This window comes from Neofelis nebulosa, chromosome 5, assembly GCF_028018385.1.
Source record: "Neofelis nebulosa isolate mNeoNeb1 chromosome 5, mNeoNeb1.pri, whole genome shotgun sequence".
In the NCBI taxonomy this organism is placed as follows: Eukaryota; Metazoa; Chordata; class Mammalia; order Carnivora; family Felidae; genus Neofelis; species Neofelis nebulosa.
The window spans coordinates 88,160,221-88,172,357 of NC_080786.1; the positions used below are offsets into that span (position 1 = coordinate 88,160,221).

At 42.0% G+C, this 12,137-nt stretch overlaps 3 protein-coding genes across 19 annotated transcripts in view; 2 read left to right on the top strand and 1 right to left on the bottom strand.

The window, feature by feature from the left end:
• Positions 1-3,385, bottom strand: part of IQCG (IQ motif containing G) — a 54,009-nt gene extending 50,624 nt beyond the window's left edge. The window contains exon 1 of one of the 4 annotated variants that reach the window (XM_058731063.1): positions 3,362-3,385. The gene's annotated coding sequence lies outside the window, so the exon portion shown is untranslated. Of the gene's footprint in view, positions 1-2,974; positions 3,060-3,082; positions 3,283-3,361 lie in introns of those variants that run through there. The other 3 variants (XM_058731064.1, XM_058731061.1, XM_058731062.1) reach the window with 3 other exon arrangements.
• A 164-nt stretch (positions 3,386-3,549) lies between these two features.
• RPL35A (ribosomal protein L35a) lies at positions 3,550-8,047 on the top strand. Of its 6 annotated transcripts, none has more exons than XM_058731069.1 (6): positions 3,552-3,728; positions 4,026-4,134; positions 4,306-4,350; positions 4,552-4,704; positions 5,712-5,856; positions 7,965-8,047. In XM_058731069.1, exons 3-6 carry the CDS (start codon positions 4,340-4,342, stop codon positions 7,986-7,988), a joined length of 333 nt encoding a protein of 110 aa, XP_058587052.1. In that variant the 5' UTR covers positions 3,552-3,728; positions 4,026-4,134; positions 4,306-4,339; the 3' UTR covers positions 7,989-8,047. The 6 variants fall into 6 exon arrangements, with proteins under 6 accessions (XP_058587051.1, XP_058587052.1, XP_058587054.1 ...); XM_058731070.1 differs by lacking the exon at positions 3,552-3,728 and adding an exon at positions 3,749-3,852; XM_058731068.1 differs by lacking the exon at positions 4,026-4,134 and having other exon boundaries at positions 3,550-3,796.
• Positions 8,048-11,130: 3,083 nt separating this feature from the next.
• The window catches only part of LMLN (leishmanolysin like peptidase), a 139,415-nt gene continuing 138,408 nt past the window's right edge, over positions 11,131-12,137 (top strand). For 3 of the 9 annotated variants that reach the window (XM_058731053.1, XM_058731052.1, XM_058731054.1), the window contains exon 1: positions 11,138-11,493. In XM_058731053.1, the coding sequence (XP_058587036.1) occupies positions 11,278-11,493 (216 nt within the window). In that variant the 5' untranslated portion in view covers positions 11,138-11,277. Of the gene's footprint in view, positions 11,494-12,137 lie in introns of all 9 variants that reach the window. The other 6 variants (XM_058731055.1, XM_058731060.1, XM_058731058.1 and 3 more) reach the window with 5 other exon arrangements.

Genomic DNA, 12,137 nt, shown 5'->3' on the forward strand with positions numbered 1-12,137 from the left:
TTATTTTTGGGACAGAGAGAGACAGAGCATGAACGGGGGAGGGGCAGAGAGAGAGGGAAACACAGAATCAGAAACAGGCTCCAGGCTCCGAGCCATCAGCCCAGAGCCCGACGCAGGGCTCGAACTCACGGACCGCGAGATCGTGACCTGGCTGAAGTCGGACGCTTAACCGACGGCGCCACCCAGGCGCCCCCACAGATTTTTTAATATATTACATATATACACACATAAATATATAAAATATATATGTGTGTGCAAATATGAAACAAGTTTCATAAAACAATTTCATAAAAACAAACCCTTAACATGTGTTATACATTCTGATACTTTTGATTCTGTCATATTTTGCCTAAAAAGTATTTTATTTATTTACTTATTTTTAAGTAATCTATATACCTAAGATGAGGCTTGAACTCACAACCTTGAGATGGGCATAAGACATGAAGAGACACTTCTCCAAAGAAGACATCCAGATGGCCAACTGACACATGAAAAAATGCTCAACATCACTCATCATCAGGGAAACACAAATCAAAACCACAATGAGATACCACCTCACACCTGTCAGAATGGCTAACATTAACAACTCAGGCAACAACAGATGTTGGCAAGGACGTGTAAAAAGAGGATCTCTTTTTCATTGTTGGTGGGAATGCAAGTTGGTGCAGCCACTCTGGAAAACAGTATGGAGGTTCCTCAAAAAACTAAAAATAGAACTACCCTACCACCCAGTAATTGCACTACTAGGCATTTATCTACGGGATACAGGTGTGCTGTTTAGAAGGGACACATGTACCCCCATGTTTATAGCAGCATTATCAACAATAGCCAAAGTATGGAAAGAGCCCAAATGTCCATTGATGGATGAATGGATAAAGAAGATGTGGTATATATATACAATGGAGTATTACTCAGCCATCAAAAAGAATGAAATCTTGCCATTTGCAACTACGTGGGTGGAACTGGAGGGTATTATGCTAAGTGAAATTAGTCAGAGAAAGACAAAAGTCATATGACTTCACTCATATGAGGACTTTAAGATACAAAACAGATGAACATAAGGGAAGGGAAACAAAAATAATATTAAAACAGGAAGGGGGACAAAACAGAAGAGACTCATAAATACAGAGAACAAACAGAGGGTTACAGGAGGAGGTGTGGGAGGGGGGATGAGCTAAATAGGTACGGGGCACTAAGGAATCTACTCCTGAAATCACTGTTGCACTATATGCTAACTAATTTGGATGTAAATTCAAAAAAAAAAATAAAAAATAAAACAAAAAAGAGTTACAATGTCTAGGGATGCCTGGGTGGTTCAGTCAGTTAAGCGTCTGACTTTGGCTGAGGTCATGATCTCACAAGTTCATGAGTTCAAGCCCTGCATCAAGCTCTGTGCTGACAGCTCAGAGCCTGGAGCCTGTTTTGGATTTTGGGTCTCTCTCTCTGCTCCTTCCCCGCTCATGCAAGTGTGCCTGCGCGCGCTCCCTCTCTCTCTCAAAAACAAAATAAACATTTTAAAAGTCACGTGTTTTACTGACTGAGCCAACCAGGCACCCCTGCCTAAAAAGTATCATAATCACAATCTACTACTCGGCCATCATATGCAGTTTGAAAAATACCTTCTGCACGTGACACTTTCCCTGACTCATCAGCCTGGATCAGGATTCCCTTGTTTAAGTGCTCACTGCACTCTTATTTTCCTGCAGAGCTCTCTTCACATTTTGTAATGTTGTCATTTCCCCCCACTGGACTGTTAAGTGTCCTGAAAGCAGGAACCAGAGCAAGGACACTCACTATTAGCCTAATAAGCATTTGCAGAGTGAATGAATGAACAAAGAAATGAAACTCACATTTAATGTGTTATTCCTCCCAGGACTATTTTCCTTTAGATTTCTAGTACTTAATAGCGGGATTTTAGTAGATTTCTGGGACAGAGAAAACTGGATGGAGGAAGTGAATTATAAGGTACCTACACCCTATCTTGATGTATTTAAGAGAGAATCTGATTTTAAACATGATTTACAGATATCTATTTTATAAAACTTTGGAGTCATCCTTTACTGTTCTCTCTCATTTCTTACCCAACAGCAAATCCTGTCAGTATTACATTTAAAACATATTCAGAATTCCAGTACTTATGACCCCTGTCTACATGCCATACTATATCAGAATCATTACAATCCTAGTTGTTCTCCCTGCTGGTGCCCTTGCTCCCTTCAGTCTCAACAGAGTGACCCTGTTAAAATGTAAGTCAGGGGCGCCTGGGTGGCTCAGTCGGTTAATCGGCCGACTTCGGCTCAGCTCATGATCTCAAGGTCCGCGAGTTCGAGCCCCGCGTCGGGCTCTGTGCTGACAGCTCAGAGCCTGGAGCCAGTTTCAGATTCTGTGTCTCCCTCTCTCTCTGCCCCTCCCCTGTTCATGCTCCGTCTCTCTCTGTCTCAAACATAAATAAACGTTAAAAAAAAATTAAAAAAGAAATGTAAGTCAAATTGAGTCACTCATTATAGAGCCCTCAATGGTTTCTCTTCTCAGAGTAAAAGCCTTCTTTACAGTGGCCTCCCTGCTTAATTTTTTTCTCCATAGAGAAAATTTTTCTCACATTGCCTTCTAATGTCCATATATTTTACTTGCTTATTGTCTTGCTCTCTCTACTAGGATGTAAGGTCTATGAGGGCAGAGACTTCTGTAGTTTTGTTTACTGCAGTGTCCTCCGAGGCAAGAACAAAGCTTGGTGAAAAGTAGCCATTCAATAAACTACTGAATAAACGAATGCATCCATAGGGAAATCCAAGTAAATGTGCAATAATTAGGCAGTGTAAATCTGTGATATCCACTAATCTATCTCATTCTCGTCTGCAGGTATTTACTGAAGACCCAATTCGTGTGGGCACGGTGCTGCGCGCCCCACGAGTTTGGCAGCTGAATGAGTTCTCCCTAAAATGCAATAAGGCCTTTTCAGGGCAGTCCTACTCACTCTGTAGTCAAAACGAAGGATGCAGGTTAAAAACTTAGGTCATTTCTTCAAAGAGATAAAGGAGTAGGAGGAAAGGAGTAAGGGGGGAAAACACAGAAGAGTTCCTGCCTTCGTGTTCCTGGCCTTTCTCTTCCACGCTAGGATCCGAGAGGCTGTTTCCCTACTCCTCTGCGGTAAGCGGGAAAGATACCCCCATGTTGGCATAACAATCTGGGGTACCCGAGGAGAGGAGATATTCTCCAGACCGGCTTCACTTTTTCCACCTAAGGAACCAAGCTATAGTGTTTCTCTGGCAACGCTCAGCTTTGGAGGACCTTTTCTTCTCCTCCTCCAGCTGGCTACCATCTTGCCTTACTCTGTTTCAAAATAATAAATGTTGCAGCTTACAAAGATGAAAAGACGGAGGGAACTGTAAGAGTGCTCCTGAATGTGGTTTGTTTCAGTCCGAAGGCAACTGAAGCCTTTTTTTTTTTTTTTTTTTCGGCGGTCGCGGAAGATGCCTAACTGAGGGCGGGGCGGAGAGGTATTTATCCCATAAGGCCACGCGGTGGGACCTCGCCTCTCTCTTTCCGCCATCTTGGGACCCGTGGAGGTGAGGGAGTTCTGCTGCCGAACTTTGGGGGCAAATAAGCGGGAGTGAGCTCAACCGTATGCCTCGGCAAGGCACTGGTGCCGCTCGGAGACTCTGCCAGCCAGTGATTTCTGTGGATTCCAGCAACAGAGAGGACAGGATTGAGGAGATGCGGGGCTGATGGTGTTGGTCCCCGGGCGCCCGGAGAACGCGCCTTGCCGTAATCTGTGTTGCTTCCTGGGCTTTACGGAGTAATAGATGCATTTTGTCCATATGCGGTCCTCCGTTTGAGGCAGTGGCTCCTTTAGTATGCGTTCTTTTTCTGTGTTCCCACTCCAAACCTGGTGTTGTCTACAGTCTCCCTTTCTTCCTCAGCTTTTCTGTCCCATGCGAGGCTTTAATCTTATTTTCTGTGTGCTTCTCTGCTTTCTCGAGCTTCATTATTTTTTTTCCTACTGATCGTGGCATGAATTTTTTTAGGGCTTCCTTTTGGAGTTTCCGGGATCTATTTCTTTCACTGTACAGTCTTGGCATTTTCGTTTTAGTCCTCATTTTGGAGTTTGCTCCGTTATCAGGCATTCTCAGGCTGGTAAGTTTTGCCCGACTGTGCTTCTAGTAGAGTTCATGGTATCATTACGTTACCCCATACTCTTCACGTGATAAGCTGTGCAAAAAGGAATTTGACCGGTTTAAGAAAGGAGAGGGGACTGGGTTTTGGAAAACGTGCGTTGCAAGATTTTAAACTGTTTTTTTGTTTAAGGCCTGCTGGGAACAGGACTCCTGAAACGACAAATATGTCTGGAAGGTACAAGTTTTAAATTTAATTGCTTTGTATTTGTAGTGTTTTGTCTATTAGGCATAAACATAAACATGAGCTTAAAACTAATGGGAAAAAAACTAGATGATTGCTAATAGATTTTAAGTAGGGCTCCTTACAAGTCAGATCTTACAGGTGAAGTGAAATGTGAGACCTTTTAATCACTTATTACTCTCTATTTTGTCTTAGGCTGTGGTCCAAAGCCATTTTTGCTGGCTATAAGCGGGGTCTCCGGAACCAGAGGGAGCACACAGCTCTTCTTAAAATTGAAGGTGTTTATGCTCGAGATGAAACTGAATTCTATCTAGGCAAGAGATGTGCTTATGTGTACAAAGCAAAGAAGTAAGTTTATAGTATTAATACCTTTTAAGTTTTTAGTTAAAGTTTGTCTTGTTTTCCTGTTCAAAGAAGAGTAATAAAAAAATGTTGGTAAAGTAGTTGGTACTGTTTTTTCTACTTTGGATCTTTAAGTATCTTCACTGGAGGTTACAGAAGGATGTTATTGTCCAGGTAGTATTGGATTTAGGTATCTTCTACATTTAGAAAAATTAATTTTTAAACCAGCCTCTTATATTAAGCTCTTTTTAAGGTGTTAGAGAACAGTTTTCCGTGTACCTTAATTACTTTTGTTGATTCTTGAATTTATGTTATGTACATGCTTACAATGTGTCTAGAGCATTGGTTCTTAAACTTGTTTCACACCAGTTGAAGTCTGGGGACATGGCTTTCATTTTTGCCCTCCCTTTCTTCCTGCAACGAGATTGATCCTTTAAAATTATAATTCAGATCATCTGTACATTGCTCACATTCCAACTTTCCGTGTCATTTAGTAAAAGCAAAGGTCATGAAGGAGGCATTCAGGACTCCCTAGTTCTACTCTTAACCTAGCTAGGATTCATTCCATTCCTTCACTTTTCCACAAACCAGGGAACACAGCTTTCTCAGGTTTTAACACAGGCTGTTCTTACAGTTTTTGTTCAGTGTTATTTTCTCAGTAAGGCCTTTCCTGGCTGTTTAAAATTAGCAAAGAAATTTCCCCCTCTTCAGACACACAAATATATTCACACTAGTCCCCTTTTGCTTTTTTTTTTTTGTAAATATTGCAATTATTAACAGGCTGACATTTTACATGTTATTCATTATTTGAAAGGGATTTTATAAAAGCGTCTGGCATATAGTAAGTACTCAATTACTTGTTGCATGAATGATGCCCCAGACTTTTTTAATTTCTCAGGTGACTTAGTGGTTAACTACTTTTGTGAGCCACTGGTGTAGAGGTCATCTTGAATTTGTATTACATTTGACTGGTTGCCTCATTTCTCATGTCTCTTCTCCCCTTTTAAAATTAGCAACACAGTGACTCCTGGTGGCAAACCGAATAAAACTAGAGTAATCTGGGGAAAAGTAACTCGTGCTCATGGAAACAGTGGCATGGTTCGTGCCAAATTCCGAAGCAACCTTCCTGCTAAAGCCATTGGCCACAGAATCCGTGTGGTAAGTACAATTATTAGCAATATGACACACGAGTCCAGCTAAGCTTAGGGTTGGGCTCTGACCTCTAAAGACTAATGTGATTTTAAAGTGTTACCAGTGGATTGTGCTGCAAAATCAGTAGCTACTGTGTAGATGTATTAAGAAACATCAGATTTCTTGGCATCAGAAGGAAAGTGAAAGCAGAGTGTTCAAATGGATTACATCTAGGTTTCAGATTTTTGCCAAAGCTGTAGGGGGTGGGGATAGTATTTAAATAAACAATTTTCTAGCAAAGATTTATTGGATACAAGTAGTTGTTAGAAGACTACCTTTTCCTGGCATAATTCATAATATTCCCATCTCTTTATCAGGACAGTCTTGTTAGAATAGGTGTTACTATTCTTATTTTATAGTAGAAAGTAGACGCTCATATGACAGTCTTGGTAGAATAGGTGTTACTGGGGTGCCTGGGTGGCTCAATTAAGTGTCTGACTTTAGCTCAGGTCATGACCTTGCTGTTTGAGCCCTCTGTCGGGCTCTGTACTGACAGCTCAGAGCAGAGCCTGGGGCGTACTTTGGATTCCCTGTCTCCCTCTCTCTCCCCCTCTCCTGCTTTTGCTCTGTCTCTCTCTCTCTCTCAAAAATAAACATAAAAAATTGTATAAAATAGGTGTTAATACTTAGAGAAGAAAACCAATGCTTACGTTTCTAGGTCCCAGGCCTTCAGTTCAAGTCTTGGAGTCCAGATGCTGTGGTTTGTTTTTCTTTCTTTCTTCCTTTCCTTTCCTTTCCTTTCCTTTCCTTTCCTTTCCTTTCCTTTCCTTTCCTTTCCTTTCCTTTCCTTTCCTTTCCTTTCTTTCCTTTCTTTCCTTTCTTTCCTTTCTTTCCTTTCTTTCCTTTCTTTCCTTTCTTTCTTTCCTTTCTTTCCTTTCTTTCCTTTCTTTCCTTTCTTTCCTTTCTTTCCCATTAAGGAAATTCTTATAAGTTATTTTGAGAGAGCACAAGCAGGGGAGAGGCAGAGAGAGGGAAAGACAGAATCCCAAGCAGACTCCCCGCTGAAGCCCCACAGGCTCAAACTCATGAACTGGGATATCATGACCTGAGCCAAGATCAAGAGTCAGATGCTTAATGACTGAGTCACCTGGCCTGGACATCCCTCCCTCCCTTTTTTTATTTTGAGAGACCTTTTTTTATTTGAGAATGTGGGTGGGGGAGAGAGAATCCCAAGCAGGCTCCATGCTATCCATGCAGAGCCCAACATGGGGGTTAAGAGTTTGACGCTTAACCAACTGAGCCATCCAGCCACCCTTGGATGCTGTGATTTTCTAAAGTAGTTCCTCTTTTCCTTAGTGTTCATTTTGAGTAGACATGGGAATATTCTTGGGGTCAGAAAGTTACTTTTGAACCCTGCTGAACCTTGAGATTTCTCTTCAGGAAGTTTTTTAATCTTAACTAGAAGCAGCAAAATTGGGGGCACCCGGGTGACTCAGCTGGTCTGTTAAGTGTCCGACTTTGGCTTTGGTCATGATCTCGTGGTTCATGAGTTCAAGCCCCACATTGATCCCTGCATTGGATCAGATTTAACAGTACAGAGCCTCCTTCGGATTTTTGTTCCCTCTCTTTTTCTCTCTGTCCCTCCCCCATTTGCACTTTCTCAAAATAAATAAAAAAAGAAGCAAAATTGAAGGCTTTTCAGTGCTCCCAGTACAAAGTGTTCATCTAGATCACTATAAAAACTTAGTTCTTGGGGCGCCTGGGTGGCGCAGTCGGTTAAGCGTCCGACTTCAGCCAGGTCACGATCTCGCGGTCCGTGAGTTCGAGCCCCGCGTCAGGCTCTGGGCTGATGGCTCCGAGCCTGGAGCCTGTTTCCGATTCTGTGTCTCCCTCTCTCTCTGCCCCTCCCCCGTTCATGCTCTGTCTCTCTCTGTCCCAAAAATAAATTTAAAAAAAAAAAAACTTCTTAAAAAAAAAAAACTTAGTTCTGTTCTCACTAGAATATGTCATTGGATCTGTTTTAGAGATGAGTAATGGGACAATGGGAGATTATCCATATTGTTGTACTCATAACTTTTATGAATTTATATATTACATGCATCTAATGACACCGTGTTTTCTTTTTTTTTTCCTAGATGCTGTACCCCTCAAGGATTTAAACTAACTGAAAAGTAAATAAATAAAGGTGTAGATTGTTCTCTTGTATTTTTGTTAAATAGCTTAAAATTTTCTTTTTCCTAAATTCGGTTGCTATTTAAATGGTGGCAGTTATCCAGCATTTTCAGAGTACAAGGAAGCTAGGGAGTTCTATGTGATGGCAATTACAGAGATTTAGACAATAGGGTTTTAATGAGGATAGGATATGAGTATCTTCGTACAAGGCCTTACATGGTCAGGGAGGGGGGCAGAGTAAGCTTTGATCAGAGGCATTGGGAAGGAGTATCTTGAAGGTGTAAAGTGCTGGAGCATAGGGTATTCCAGGAAGGACAGAAGACACAAATATTAGCCAGTACAGATAAATACCGTGACACTTTTCCAGGCTTCCACATTAAAATGGGCCTATAACTCTTGCCCATAACAGTTTATTTCAACTTTGGTACTACATTTATTACATACAACTAACTGCCTTCCTCGTTAGATTGAGAGTCCATGAAAGAAACTTAAAATTATTTTTGATGGCCTTCTAAATTACCTTATGATGTATGTAGTTGTTCAAGATAGATTGGTTGGGAAACTTGTGACTTAATGGTAGTTGGGAGAACCTGAAGATTATATTGATGGTATTTGGCAGCACGGCAGGGATGAGATATCCTTTGGATCTGTGACTAGATAAAACATTCCAGTATATAACGCTTGACTGGTAAGGTGTAAGTTAACAATATCAAAATAGCAACACATGCCTTAGGAAGGTTTTTGGGGGGTGGTGGTTATTGCCTCGGTGGTGTAGCTTTCCTTGGTTCCATGTTTCAATGTAGTAAAGTGGAGGATTGAGATATTTGAGCATAAGACAAAAGGAAACTAACCTAGGGCTGCAGGATATTTTAAATCTCTGAATTGTTGAAATAAAAGTTTGAACCAAAGCATCAGTTTGCAGTATGGTGGCTGTAGAAATTTGTTGGAGTAGCAGCTAGCTAGTCCTTTTAACCATTGTCTTGACATTCCACTGAAAATATCAACAAGAAATTTGGAGTTGGTCAAACTCAGTCCCTTTTACAGTTTTTAATTGTATTTGGGTTCCCTAAGAAACCTGCCAAAAAACAATTAGTGTGCCAAAAAATGGGTGGTGGTGGGATCAGAAAAAAACATTGAAGGAGATGCCAAAGTTGCTGTTGAGAAAGAAGATCCCAGGTTTCACAGAAATGGCCTTGTGTTTGTACTGCCAGTATCATTTGGCCTTATATGGGAAGTATGGCTTCAAGGCAAGAGGTGGATGGGTCAGATGCAGTCTGGGTCCAATGTTAATCATGTTTTCCTCACAATCTAAGCAGTGCATTTCATGGTCACAATTTGGTTATTAGAATCCTAAGGAAATTGACATTAGAAACTCAGGTCAATGGCAGGAAGTACCTATCTCAGACCTCCAGTGAGGTCTAAACAGCAACATAATCTAAAACTACTGATTTTGTTGTGTCATGTACTTGTTACTCTTGGGGTGGTTGGGTAGAGGAAGAAATGCTTGGGGAGGTATTTTGGGAAAAATTGGCATGATTTTTTGTGAAGGCAGGAGGCATTTGAGGAAACCTTCAACTGGGTTATGTAGTGGAACGGAAAACTATGGGCAATAATTGGGAAAGTGTGTAGAAACCTAAGAAATGCCAGATTATGCAAGGTCTTGTGTACTGTACTAAGGATTTAGGAGAATTTAAAGATGAGTTGAGTCTCAATGGGTAAGGTGTACTAGCTTTGGTTGCTGGGTGGGTAATAGTGCATTTGTAAAGTTGGGGAACCAGATTGGTTTTGTGAAGGGAAATGATGAGTTTGAGGAAGCTGTAGGATACTCTGCTATGAAACATGTCCAGGAAGGCAGATGGATACTTGGGTCTGGATTAGGCATCCAGAAGAGAGGAAACCTCCTGATGGCTATCACCTAAGTTAAGTGAATATGGTATTCTGGTGGGATAGGTGATAGAGTAATGGAAGTGGATAAACAAGTGGTGGGCAATTGAGCAAAGAAGAAAGAAGTCTGAGAATCCTTAGGATCACCTGAGTAAATGTAATGACAAAACAGTCTTGCATGCAAATTCATCCTCTTTAATAATACAGCACTTGTAAATGAGGGTGCTTTGTTTTTCTGTTCCCATATTGAGGTTTGGTAGGTGCAGAGTTCTCAAGTCAAAAGTTCCCATTGGAGAAATTACATGTTTCAGAGAAACGAGCTTGAATGGCTAGCATTTTGTTGACTGGATCATTGAAACAGCCTCCCCCCAACGTAACACTACTGTTAAAACTAGGAACTTGGAAATTTTTTGTGATCTTGTAGTGGAAAGCACATGTCCTGAACGTAATAAATTTGGTTTGGAATCCCAGTTCCACTAGTTTTGGCATGATAGATGTTCGGTAAAGAGCCATTACTGGTAGAATGCCCCACCCATGAATGAGTAAATGATCTTTACCAATGAATTGTACATTCTTATGGCTTTTCTTTCCTACCCCTACAGTTCCTAGCATAGTAATTTACAATATTCAGTTCCTGTTAAATGACTGTCCCAGTTCAGTGCTGCCAGTTACTAGTTTTAATTGTTTAATGGGCCACAGGAAAATCTCCCAATTTTCAATTTTTTTATAGTTACTTATAGCCTAGTTTAAAGGTAGTTTCCTTAATGGCATGGATTCACATGGTCTCTTGGTTAAATGCAGTTGCAATTTTTGTTTTGTTTTTAAGTAGGCTCCACACCCAATGTGGGGCTTGAACCTATGACCCTGAGATCAGGTAGATTCATGCTCTACCCACTGAGCCAGCCAGGTGCCCCTAATTCTTGGTTTTCATAGAAGTTAAGGGATGAGGTTGAATAGTAAGGATCTCATTGATTTTACAAGAAATGACTTAAATGGGCGTAAGATCGGTGCCGGAGGATAAGATAAAAATGAAAATTACATTCCATCCATTTTTTTTATATAGAGGGTAACCATTAAAGATTCTGCAGCAGATTATGTTACCTGGCACCTAGTGGATGCCTGCCTTCTCGGTGAATAACAAAGAAAGGGCCTCATACCAACACTCCCTTACTATCAGCACCCACTGGTCTTCCACAGCCCATCTCACGTGGGCCTCTAAACGGCACTTAATTGGCCGGCTTCGCGCGTTGAGACTCGACGGGCGTGATGCAATTCCTCATCCGCGGTGAACTGGCTGGGTGATGCTAGCCAATCAAAAAGCGTTTTTCCGCCGACTATACCATTTGCCCCAGGGTGCGGGACTGGCGCTGGGGCCGAGACGTCACGTACTCCATGGTAACGACGCTCGGCCCGAAGATGGCGGCCGAGTGGGGTGGAGGAGCAGGTTCTGGTTCAGGCCCATGCCCTAGCCAGTGGCGCTGGAGCAGTTCTTTATGGGTCCGAAGCGTTCTGCTCTTGTTGGGCGGCCTCTGGGCAAGCGCCACATCTATTCCTGTCTCCTTGGACAGTTCCCCTCCCTGCCGGCACCACGTCCCCTCTGAGACTGAGGTAGGGCGACGGAGGGGCGGGAGCGGGCGCTGTGAGGGAAAAGTAACACGGGAGGCGAAGATGTAGCGGGTAGTTGTTGAAACAAGATGTATTGGAGGAGAAAGCGAAATAAATTGTGCCAGAGACTGAACTGTTAGAGGGCTGGACCTACTATTGTTGCCAGGTGGACCTTGGGCCCTGAGGCCTTGACTTAGCCCCTCCAAAAGATGTCGCTGGAGGCTCTTGGTCGGCCAGGAGAAAAAAGTCTAGGACTGACACAACATAGTAGATGAGCAGTACAAACAGGAAAGTTTATTAAAGTGAAACTACACTCTCGAGATGGGAGAGTGGGTGCGCTCAAGGAATAGCTGAGCCCGCTGGTTTTGTATTTCTATCTTTTATTGACAGTTTTTAACAAAGGGATGAAATATTCATTATTTGAAGTGAAGGTTTCTTGTAATCAGGGAGGTCTCCTTCAGGAATGTGGGTTCTGCCCTTTTTCTTGCCTTATTTGCCTAAGGAACTCTGGCGGGGATTTCCGAGACCCAATTCCTTCAAAACCGCAATGCTAATGATATAACAACTGTATAATGAGCTTAGGTCACTCAAACTGTCAAAATGGCGGTCACTTGTGGTTTTGTTTTAGAGTACTGCCAGGACAGGCC

Coding starts and splice junctions, on each gene's coding strand:
- RPL35A (XM_058731068.1), top strand. CDS start 3,726: ATGGTGTTGGTCCCCGGGCGCCCGGAGAACGCGCCTTGCCGTAATCTG. Junction 4,351..4,551: donor ACGACAAATATGTCTGGAAG/GTACAAGTTTTA, acceptor ATTTTGTCTTAG/GCTGTGGTCCAAAGCCATTT. Junction 5,857..7,964: donor TTGGCCACAGAATCCGTGTG/GTAAGTACAATT, acceptor TTTTTTTCCTAG/ATGCTGTACCCCTCAAGGAT.